This window comes from Lolium perenne, chromosome 6, assembly GCF_019359855.2.
Source record: "Lolium perenne isolate Kyuss_39 chromosome 6, Kyuss_2.0, whole genome shotgun sequence".
Classification (NCBI taxonomy): domain Eukaryota; kingdom Viridiplantae; phylum Streptophyta; class Magnoliopsida; order Poales; family Poaceae; genus Lolium; species Lolium perenne.
Window position 1 is genome coordinate 78,880,696 of NC_067249.2, and position 11,845 is coordinate 78,892,540.

Below are 11,845 nucleotides of genomic sequence, written 5' to 3' on the forward strand. Positions count from 1 at the left end.
CATGGAAGTCCGAGCTAATTAGGACAAGGTGCGGGCACTATTAGTATTCGATGCACGAGGCTTGCAACTTATAGGAGGTTTTATGCATAACACATATGAATTATTACTACCATTGACAAAATTGTTTCCATGTTTTCAAAATAAAAAGCTCTGGCACATGAGTAATCCCTGCTTCCCTCTGCGAAGGGCCTTTCTTTTACTTTATGTTGAGTCAGTTTTCCTACTTCTTTCTATCTTAGGATCAAACACTTGTGTCAACTGTGTGCATTGATTCTTACATACTTGCTTATTTGCACTCATCATATTACTTTGTGTTGACAATTATCCATGAGATATACATGTTGAAAGTTGAAAGCAAATGCTGAAACTTAAATCTTCCTTTGTGTTGCTTCAAAACCTTCTATTAAGAATCTATTGCTTTATGAGTTAACTCTTATGCAAGACTTGTTGATGCTTGTCTTGAAAGTACTATTCATGAAAAGTCTTTGCTATATGATTCAGTTGTCTAGTCATTATCTATTTGTTAACAAACTATAGACCATTGCTTCGAATCACTTTAGAAATTATCCTTGTTATCGTTTACCTACTCGAGGGCGAGTAGGAACTAAGCTTGGGGATGCTTGATACGTCTCAAACGTATCTATAATTTCTTATGTTCCATGCTAGTTTTATGATAATACTCTCATGTTTTACATACACTTTACATTATTTCGATGCATTTTCCGGTACTAACCTATTAACAAGATGCCGAAGCGCCAGTTCCTGTTTTCTGCTGTTTTTGGTTTCAGAAATCCTACACAGAAAATATTCTCGGAATTGGACGAAAGAAAAGCCCACGGTCTTATTTTCCACGGAGCCTTCCAGAACACCGAAGAGGAGACAAAGAGGGGCAACGAGGCGGCCACACCATAGGGGGGCGCGGCCCCACCCCTGGCCGCGCCGCCATATGGGGTGGGCACCTCGGGCGTCCCCCGACTCTGCCCCTTCGCCTATATAATCCTTCTGTCGCGAAAACCCTAGTACCGAGAGCAACGATACGAGAAAAATTACTGAGACGCCGCCGCCGTCAACCCCATCTCGGGGGTTCTGAAGATCGCCTCCGGCACCCTGCCGGAGAGGGGAATCATCACCGGAGGGCTCTACATCACCATGCCCGCCTCCGGACTGATGCGTGAGTAGTTCATCCTTGGACTATGGGCCCATAGCAGTAGCTAGATGGTTGTCTTCTCCTCTTGTGCTATCAAGTTTAGATCTTGTGAGCTGCCTATCATGATCAAGATCATCTATTTGTAATGCTACATGTTGTGTTTGTTGGGATCCGATGAATATGGAATACTATGTCAAGTTGATTATCGATCTATCATATATGTGTTGTTTATGATCTTGCATGCTCTCCGTTGCTAGTAGAGGCTCTGGCCAAGTTGATACTTGTGACTCCAAGAGGGAGTATTTATGCTCGATAGTGGGTTCATGCCTCCATTGAATCTGGGACGGTGACAGAAAGTTCTAAGGTTGTGGATGTGCTGTTGCCACTAGGGATAAAACATCAATGCTTTGTCTAAGGATATTTGTATTATTTACATTACGCACAGTACTTAATGCAATTGTCTGTTGTTTGCAACTTAATACTGGAAGGGGTGCGGATGCTAACCCGAAGGTGGACTTTTTAGGCATAGATGCATGCTGGATAGCGGTCTATGTTCTTTGTCGTAATGCCCTAAGTAAATCTCATAGTAGTCATCATGATATGTATGTGCATTGTTATGCCCTCTCTATTTGTCAATTGCCCAACTGTAATTTGTTCACCCAACATGTTATTTATCTTATTGGAGAGACACCACTAGTGAACTGTGGACCCCGGTCCATTCTTTTACATCTGAAATACAACCTACTGCAATCATTGTTCTCTGTTGTTCTTTGCAAGCAAACATCATTCTCCACACCATACGTTTAATCCTTTGTTTACAGCAAGCCGGTGAGATTGACAACCTCACTGTTAAGTTGGGGCAAAGTATTTTGATTGTGTTGTGCAGGTTCCACGTTGGCGCCGGAATCCCTGGTGTTGCGCCGCACTACACTCCTTCACCAACAACCTTCACGTGGCCTTCATCTCCTACTGGTTCGATAACCTTGGTTTCTTACTGAGGGAAAACTTGCTGCTGTACGCATCACACCTTCCTCTTGGGGTTCCCAACGGACGTGTGCTTCACACGCCATCACTCTCCCGTCCTTACCCTGAGCTACTGTTTGTTTGGTGTATACTAGCTCAGGGTGGGCATTCGGTTTTAACCGAAATTTCGATTCGGTTTTTGCGGTTTTTGAACAAATTCGGTTTTCAAAAATGGTAACCGAAATTGGCATGAATATTTAGGAAACCGAAGATTCGGTTAACCGACAAATTCAGTTCGATTTTTGGTTAAAACCGAATGAACCTACTCACTTGAAAAAATAGTAGGCATCACCGAAGAAAGCAAATAGTGATTGACATATCAACACAAAAAGCATCAACTGCGCAAGAAATCGACAAATGAGCACCAATCGTGGAGGGATGCTATTTGGTAGGCTGCGACACTCGTGGTACAGGTGCATCACTCGTGAGCGATTAAAAGGGGTAGCTAAGACTTCGAGCGATGTGTTCTATTATGCAGGTTTCACACTATATTCAGAAAAAGCTAGTACATCAAAGACCAAAGTCATACATTGAATGAACAATTTTTGGAACATCAAACGCAATTGGGCTTCTATGGAATGATCAGTTTATGCACAAATTGATGGTAGGTTACTCAATTCGGTCTATTCAGTCTTGTTCGGTTGGTGGGGCTAAAAACCGAATTCTACCAAATTTAATTCGGTTAGTATAAATGGAAACCGAAAAAATAGCGGTTAATGGAAAAAACCGAGATTTCGATTAGTTCGGTTTCAGCTTTGGTTCGGTTTCGGTTTCACGGTTTTTATGCCCAACCTGAATACTAGCAGCTTGCGAGCGGGACTCCTAGCTTGCTTGCGGGAAGAGTTCTCGGGCGAAGCTTCCGAAGATGTCTAAGACGGTCGGCCATCTAAGAGATCTTCGAGAAACTTCGCCGGAGAGGCTCTTTCCTTCTTGATCGTTGCCTCTTCTCTCTTTGTTCTCTCTACTCTCCCCGGAGGGGCTATATATAGCGGTGTGTGCCTCCAGATAATCCCCTCCTCCCAGATGACGCCACCCCAGATAAGACAAACAGCAGATAAGCCTCCCCCAGATTTAGTCCCCCCATCTTAAGCACCGGTTCCAGCCCAGGAACCGGGATAAAAGGGTATATAAACTAATCCACCATCTTTAGCACCGGTTCCAGCCAGTAACCGGGATACAAGGGGTATATAAACTAATCAACCATCTTTAGCACCGGTTCCAGCCATTAACCGGGATAAAACGACAACGACTTTATTGATATTTAACAAGATACATTAACTAAACTTAAACTAAAACAACGACAACGACTTTATTAAAATTTAACATTAACTAAATTTAAACTAAAATAACAACTTCTACTAGTTCTTCCACGCATCCGCTGCTGCCCTCCTGGCTGCCGCCTCCTGCAGCAGCTCCTCCTCACGACGACGCTTATGCATCTCCTCACTATCCAGATCCGCCACACGCGGCCGCTTATGCAGCTCCTGGAGACTATGCCTCTCAAATGCTTCTATGGTAGCCGCTAGCGCCGCCTCCTCCCACTTCTCTATCTCTGCAAGCTGCGGGTCCACCTCATCCGCTGCTGCCCTCCTAGCTGCCGCCTCCTGCCGCTGCAGCTCCTCCCACTCCTCTATCTCCGCGAGCTGCGGGTCCACCTCCACCCGTGGCGGGTGCGGCTTTGGGGGAATTGTGAAATGGGATAGGGTTCGGTGATGAGTGAAGTGGGAGAGACGAGGACGTACTATTTAAAGAGGGAAAATATCCCGCGTGGCGTCGTGGCGGGAAAATATCCCGCGTGCCGTTGGTCGCGTGGCGGGAAAATATCCCGCGCGGCATCATCGCGTGGCGGGAAAATAACTTGCGCGGCGTCGTGTGACGGGAACCTACCACGCGCGGCGTCGTGGCGGGAACCTATCACGCGCGAAACACCCAAAAAAAAAAGGCGGGAAAAATGCAAAATGCAGCCAAAAAATGGACCGAACCGGTGCAAAAGAGTCTTTTGCACCGGTTCCAGCCACGAACCGGTGCAAAAGGTCCATTCTATAACTTCCCCGCGCGCGCCCCTTCTTCTCCATTCGCGCAAGGACCAAATCCTACCGAAACGCTGCCAAAATTTTGAGCGATCCCCGCGCGCCGCCTGATGCGTGCAAGACACACGTCCGTTGGAACCCCAAGAGGAAGGTGTGATGCGTACAGTAGCAAGTTTTCCCTCAGTAAGAAACCAAGGTTATCGAACCAGTAGGAGTCAAGAAACACGTGAAGGTTGTTGGTGACGGAGTGTAGTGCGGCGCAACACCAGGGATTCCGGCGCCAACGTGGAACCTGCACAACACAATCAAAGTACTTTGCCCCAACGTAACAGTGAGGTTGTCAATCTCACCGGCTTGCTGAAAACAAAGGATTAACCGTATAGTGTGGAAGATGATGTTTGTTTGCGAAGAACAATAAAGAACAAGTATTGCAGTAGATTGTATTTCAGATGTAAAGAATGGACCGGGGTCCACAGTTCACTAGTGGTGTCTCTCCCATAAGATAAATAGCATGTTGGGTGAACGAATTACAGTTGGGCAATTGACAAATAAAGAAGGCATAACAATGCACATACATATATCATGATGAGTACTATGAGATTTAATCAGGGCATTACGACAAAGTACATAGACCGCTATCCAGCATGCATCTACGCCTAAAAAGTCCACTTTCAGGTTATCATCCGAACACCTTCCGGTATTAAGTTGCAAACAACAGACAATTGCATTAAGTATGGTGCGTAATGTAATCAACACAAATATCCTTAGACAAAGCATTGATGTTTTATCCCTAGTGGCAACAGCACATCCACAACCTTAGAACTTTCTCTCACTGTCCCAGATTCAATGGAGGCATGAACCCACTATCGAGCATAAATACTCCCTCTTGGAGTTACAAGTATCAACTTGGCCAGAGCCTCTACTAGCAACGGAGAGCATGAAGAACATAAACAACATATATGATAGATTGATAATCAACTTGACATAGTATTCAATATTCATCGGATCCCAACAAACACAACATGTAGCATTACAAATAGATGATCTTGATCATGATAGGCAGCTCACAAGATCTAACATGATAGCACAATGAGGAGAAGACAACCATCTAGCTACTGCTATGGACCCATTGTCCAGGGGTGAACTACTCACACATCGATCCAGAGGCGATCATGGCGATGAAGAGCCCTCCGGGAGATGATTCCCCTCTCCGGCAGGGTGCCGGAGGCGATCTCCTGAATCCCCCGAGATGGGATTGGCGGCGGCGTCGTCTCTGCAAGGTTTTCCGTATCGTGGCTCTCGGTACTGGGGGTTTCGCGACGAAGGCTTTAAGTAGGCGGAAGGGTAGGTTTAGGGGCGACACGAGGGCCCCACACGCCAGGGCCGCGCGGCCAAGACCTGGGCCGCGCCGTCCTGTTGTGTCGGCGCCTCGTCGCCCCACTTCGTTTCCCTTTCGGTCTTCTCGGAAGCTTCGTGGAAAAATAAAACCCCGGGCGTTGATTTCGTCCAATTCCGAGAATATTTCCTTTGTAGGATTTCTGAAACCAAAAACAGCAGAAACAAAGAATCGGCTCTTCGGCATCTCGTCAATAGGTTAGTGCCGGAAAATGCATAATAATGACATATAATGTGTATAAAACATGTGAGTATCATCATAAAAGTAGCATGGAACATAAGAAATTATAGATACGTTTGAGACGTATCACCGCCGCCGTCAACTGCGCCGCCGACCGCGCCGCCGCCTCGCCTCCGCGCCCGTCCCGCCGCGCGCCACCGCTTCGCGCCCGCGGCCGCGCACGTGCGCCGGCCTCCTCCACCGCCACCGCCGACCGCCCCCGCCCGCGCCGCCGCCCTTCTTCTCCGGCCGGCAGCCGGCTAGGTGAGCCCCCGGCCGCCCTCTTCTCCATTTGTAGATGTTTAATTTTTTTTGTTTTAATTAGTTAGAAAATTAAGTAGTTAAATTTAGAAATTTAAGTTAGATAAATTTTAGTTAGATTTATTTAGAAAATTGTAGTTAGAAAATTTAGTAGCGAAATAGTAATAAAATTTAGAAATTTTAGTTAGATTTATTTAATAAATTTTAGTTAGATAAATTTTAGTTAGATTTATTTAGAAAATTGTAGTTAGAAAATATTAGTTAGAAAATTTAGTAGTGAAATAGTAGTGAAATTTAGAAATTTTAGTTAGATTTATTTGATAAGTTTTTTGTTAGATAAATTTTTGTTACAATGTTAGAAATATTTGTTAGATAAAAATGTATGTGTTAGACAAAAGTAGTAATATTTGTTAGATAGAAATATATGTGTTAGACAAAAGTAGATATATTTGTTACTAATATATATATTCATAAGTACTTTATTCAAATTCAATATTATATTTGTTAGTTTGCATACGATGCCGCGCCCGCCGCGTCCTGGAGCTAGGACAATTTTAGAGCAGATTCAACTGATGGGGGAGGTTCGGGACTGGGCTCCGCCGGGGTGGCACTGGGAGGTGTTATCTTCCGGGGCGCACCTTGGTGCGGAATCCGGGTCCCGTCGTCGACCCGGATATTCTCTGGTGGAGGTCGCGTGGGCCACGGTCGTTTCAGAGGGAGCCGGCGCCGCTGGAGGTGGCAGCTCAGCGTATTAGAGAGGAGGACGAGCACGTTCGCCGTTACCTGTATGCGTTAGAGACCAGGTATACGGGCGGATGGTCTGTTTTGCAGGGATCTCACATTAGCTATGATCCTGTTAATGTTCCGTTTCTTTGGGTGTTCAGCCGACGCGGCTCAGGACCCGGTCGGCGCCGTTGAGAGGTTCTAGTGTGATGATATAGTGACCGATCGAGCTATATGTGTAACTCAGATCTTTGATTATGTATTGAGCATTATCCTTAATTAGTACCTATATATATGTATAATTCTAATATTTGATCATGTATTGACCATTATTCTTAATTACTGCTTCGTTGTGTTTATAGCATTAGAATAACTTGTAAGTCTTTGCAGAAACTATGGAACGAGACCTAGAAAAAGAATACCTCGTCGAGGAGATTATCCGTGATGATGACGATATCACCTCTATTTACCTAAACCAATCCGGCGAGGGAGACAAGCGAACCCGTGGAGACGGCTCCGGTGAGGAAGACAACCGTGGAGACGACTCCGGTGAGGGAGAAGGTGACGACTGCGAGGGAGAAGCTCACGGCGCCGAGGTATATATATTAATTAACCAAGCCTCCAGATTTGTGGATATACATATATTAACGTTGTTTCTTCTTTTAGACCTCCCGATCAACAAACTCTACTGGCAGAACTAAACGAGGCGCGGCCAGAAAGATGGAAGACCATGAAAGGTGCACGATCACGGAAATCGCTATAGATGGCGAACCGATTTCTCCCAAGGGTCACGCAAAAAAGTTTGTAAGTCAATGCGGAGTTATTGTTAGGGACACCATCCCGATCACCACTCAAGAATGAAAGAAACCTGCAAAGGGGGGCAAAGGAGTTACTTATGTCGACACGAGATCCAAAAATCTGATGTTTAGGAAGCTCCTGGTAAATTTCATCTTCCCGGAGCCAGCTGATTCTGATAGTGATGATGACAGGCCAGACCCTGAGGATCCCGAGCTGAATAGCGTACATCGAAGAGTCAAGAAGTGGGCTCTTAAGAAGATGGCTGTACAGTTCAACGACTACGAGAAGAAATTGGACAACTTCTTTGTCAAGCAAGAGAAGACTCCGGATTTCAATGGCCCCTATGAAAAGATAAAAGACCACTGGGAGGAATTTGTGAAGTACAAGACATCGGAGAGGGCAAATAAAAGGCCAGACGCCAATATGAAATCCATGTTTGGCAAGAAAAAGCCCCAGCCTGAGCCCGAGCCAGCTATATCCAAGGAAAAGAAGTTGAAACTGCTCAGGAACCTTCATCAACCTGAGCCAAGTCTTTCATCGAACTATGACCGGTCTATTCGCAAGTCAAATGTGGTAGCAAGAGAGCGGTGGCAAAAAAGTAAGGAAGAAGGGAAACCAGTTCCCCAGCTTGGAATCCAGAAAAACTCATGCCCCCGCTCCAAGTGTATCCCGATATCCTGCAGTGCCTTGATCCAACGATGGTACAACTATACAAAGATGAGACAGATGCGGCCGGTATGAGTATTCCTGAGTACTTAAGCCGCATCAAATTCTTGAACACGGGTGATGTCCAAATAGCATACCAGTGGAAGTACGGGGAACCTCTTGTTAGAGCTGAGGAGCCGCATCGAATTCTTTGATTCTAGTTTCAATACCATTATACCAACCATGTGATTCTAGTTTCAATATCATTATCATCCTTGATTATATATTATTTTGATTGAACTTTGTTCTCGTAAAGTGCTTGACGCAAGAGGACGGGAATAATTTATGCGGGTTCTACGTTTGCGAGTTCATCCGCCAGAATACCCACCATGCAACCAAAATTTTGGAACAACTTGATGTACGTAAATAACATTCATGACTTTATTTTATCACCTTGTGTTTCATTCACATACACACACATATATATATACTGACCACCGTACCTTCTTGAAATTATTAGACCCAACGGTTGCGGAACGGTCTTCTAGCAACCGAGCGTGTACGAGCAATTCAAGAAGAACTGGCGGGATTCTTACTTGAGCAAGTCATAGCTCCAGAAGGAGATCACTATGTGCCCGCCATCCAATATTGAATAGAAATTATTTTCAAAGTTGATGTAGACATATATATATATATATATGCATGAACGTGTGTCACTTCGATCGATATATGTAATATAATGGTTTCCTATATATATGTGTATGCATTATAACGTGTTTCCAATGGAGGCAGAGTCTGCCGCGGCAGCGTTTTAGTGTAAATTTCCTGCCGCGGCAGCGTTTTAGTGCAATTCCCTGCCGCGGCAGACTCTGCCTCGTCAGAGAAGGGCACCAAAACCGTGCCACGGCACAAACCTTTTGCACCGGTTCGTAATACGAACCGGTGCAAAAGGTCCTCCGACGGGCGATCCACAGACGGCCACGTGGTGCCCCCTTTAGCACCGGTTCGTAACTGAACCGGTGCAAAAGGGGGGGGCTTTTGCACCGGTTCACAATCTGGTGCATATGGCCTTTAAAAACCGGTGCAAAAGGCCCAGTTTCCACTAGTGATGTAATGCAAACTGGGCAGTCCAACATTTAAAATTACAATTCTTAAGCAAATTGGGAATAGTAAATCAGAATATTAATAGCTTAATCACATGACATTTCCCTGGGCTAGCTAACAGCATGTTCTCGTACTCCCTCCCTCTGATCCATAATAAGTGTGGGGTACCTTTGAACAAAAACACTGACACTTATTCTAGATCGGAGCAAAGTTGTAAATTCAGTCACACTCACACACCATACTATGTATACAAGCTATTGTACCATGTCTATATATGCGCTTGGGGATGACAATTCAGGGCATGTCGATCATACCCTGGTCCTGGTGATGGCCCTGAGCTTGACGCCGTGTCGGAAGCCGAGGACGAGGTCGAAGTCAAACTGGATTGGCGACTCCATTGCCGGCGAGTGGCGGAAGACGTAGCGGCGGTAGAGGTGCACCAGGGCGAGCTTCACCTGCTGCAGCGCGAACCTGTGTCCGACGCCGAAGGGGATGTGCGCGTACGGGTGCCGCGCCCGCTCCTCCTCCCCGTCCGCGGCGAACCGCTCCGGCCTGAACTCCTCGGGCTCCGGGAACTGCTGCGCGTCGCGTGCCAGCACCCCTGGCGCCAGCCACACGCAGGTGCCCTTGGGGAGGACGTACCCGCCGATCTCCACCTGCTCGGAGGTCTCCCTGGCGATGAGCGGCGAGACGAGGTGGTACCTCATCGCCTCCTTGATGACCAGGTCCAGGTACGGGAACCTGCTATGGAGGTCGTCGGCGTCGGGTGCGCGGCCTCCGTCGAGGTCGAACGCGTCCACTTCGGCGAGCAGCTTCTCCTCCACGCACGGGTGGCACGACACCAGGTACACCACCGATGACACCGTGAACGCGGTCGTCTTGGTCCCGGCGATCAGGTGCTCGTACGCCAGGGCGCGGACGTGTCGGTCCTCCAGCACAGAGTCCCTGGTGCCGCTTTCCCTGGCGTCCAGCAGCGCTGCGATGAAGTCCAGCGCGGCGGCCGGGGAGGATGAGGAAGAGCTGCTCTTTTCATCGTCGCGGTCCCTGCGCCGGCCAGCGATGATGGCATCGATACGGCGGCACAGCCGGCGCTCGTTCTCCTCCATCTTGTAGTCCGCGGTGCCGGGCACCCGGCGCAACAGCCGCTTGCACTGCGTCTGGGCGCACGGGAGGAAGAGCCCGAGGATGGTGGACAGCGAGCTCGAGAGGTCCATCTTGATGAACTCCATGGACCTCTTGTACTCCTCCAACAGCTCCCTCACGTCATCGTCGCCGCCGCCGCCTGAGATCTTCTTGCAGAGGCCAAACTCTACGCCGAAGGCCGTCTTGCCGATGATGTCGATGGCCATGCGCAGGGAGAGCTGGCAGAAGGGGACGCAGTCCTGGTCCGGGCAGGCGGCGACGCTGTCTGCCAGGGCGTCGACGTAGGACTGCATGGTCGGAACGAGCCCGGCGAGGCGCGCCGGCTGGTAGAGCGGGATGACGGTGTTCCTCATGGAGGACCAGGTGGAGTCCCGGGTGAGGAAGAGCGCGTCCTGGTGCAGCGACCCGACGGTCGGCGGCGGGGTGCTCCGGTTCCGGATGTCCTTGAACTTCTTGATCCCCACCTCCTTGCACAGCTCCGCGTTCGCCACCATCACCAGCGGTTGCCTCCCCATGTGGAACCTGCACCAATCATCGACCATGGTGGGTTGCCTCATCTCGTCTCGTCTCCATCGTCAGTAACGCTGAAGAGGAAGAGGAAGAGGAAGAAGACGGGCATATTACCTGAATATCGGGCCGTGCTCCTTGGCGATGGCGCGGAGGACGTCCGGGCCGTCCTTGGCGAGAAGATGGAGATGGCCGAGGGGGAACCTCGTCGGAGGCCCCGGCACCTTCCTCACTGCCCAGAATGGCGCGTAGAAGTACACCAGGAACGCGCCGATCAGAGTCAGCGACGACAAGAGCAGCAGAGCGAGTACGTTTGTGCCGTGTGCACCGGCAGCATGGGCTGCTGTTCCTAGTGCAATGGAGCAGTTGCTGGCCTCCATGGAAGAAGCTAGCAGCTTATCAGTGTTCTGGTCTCTGCATTTGTGTACGTGTTGCTTTGCTCGTGCCAATTTATAAACGTCCGGGACGTTGCTGTTCGCAGCGCCCTCTTGGTTAGATGATGGCTGTGGCAGTAGAGAAATGTTTTTATCCCGTCCACGGGAGGCCACGTGCATGGTCGTGCCATAGATTTTTCACTTTAAGATTCGTGTCACAGTGGTTCGCCAAGTTTCATTGAAATTTATTGTGCTTTAATTTGATTCAAATGCAATGATATCGAATGAAACAGTGCACGGGACCTCCACGCACGGGGGCAATCCTCGGGATCCTTTGCCACACGATGGACGTTGTTGCATCATGGAGATGGCGTGATGATACTTCAGAAATTCTCGGTTCATCTGTGTCCTTTTACGGCGTGTGGGTATAGGATAATAGGATATGCACTACATACATGGTACACAACTTATGCAA

At 48.1% G+C, this 11,845-nt stretch overlaps 1 protein-coding gene across 1 annotated transcript; it reads right to left on the reverse strand.

The window, feature by feature from the left end:
• Positions 1-9,377: 9,377 nt before the first annotated feature.
• LOC127307786 (cytochrome P450 711A1) lies at positions 9,378-11,565 on the reverse strand. Its single transcript, XM_051338565.1, has 2 exons — positions 11,114-11,565; positions 9,378-11,011 (listed from the first exon to the last, which is right to left on the reverse strand). The coding sequence occupies exons 1-2, from the start codon at positions 11,548-11,550 to the stop codon at positions 9,655-9,657; spliced, it is 1,794 nt and encodes a 597-aa protein (XP_051194525.1). The 5' UTR covers positions 11,551-11,565; the 3' UTR covers positions 9,378-9,654.
• Between the last annotated feature and the right edge of the window lie 280 nt (positions 11,566-11,845).

What these genes read in the sequence shown, in the direction of transcription:
- LOC127307786 (XM_051338565.1), bottom strand. Translation starts at nt 11,550, where the DNA reads ATGCACGTGGCCTCCCGTGGACGGGATAAAAACATTTCTCTACTGCCA. An exon ending in GAGCACGGCCCGATATTCAG is followed by an intron (nt 11,012 to 11,113) that starts GTAATATGCCCG and finishes TGATTGGTGCAG; the next exon opens with GTTCCACATGGGGAGGCAAC.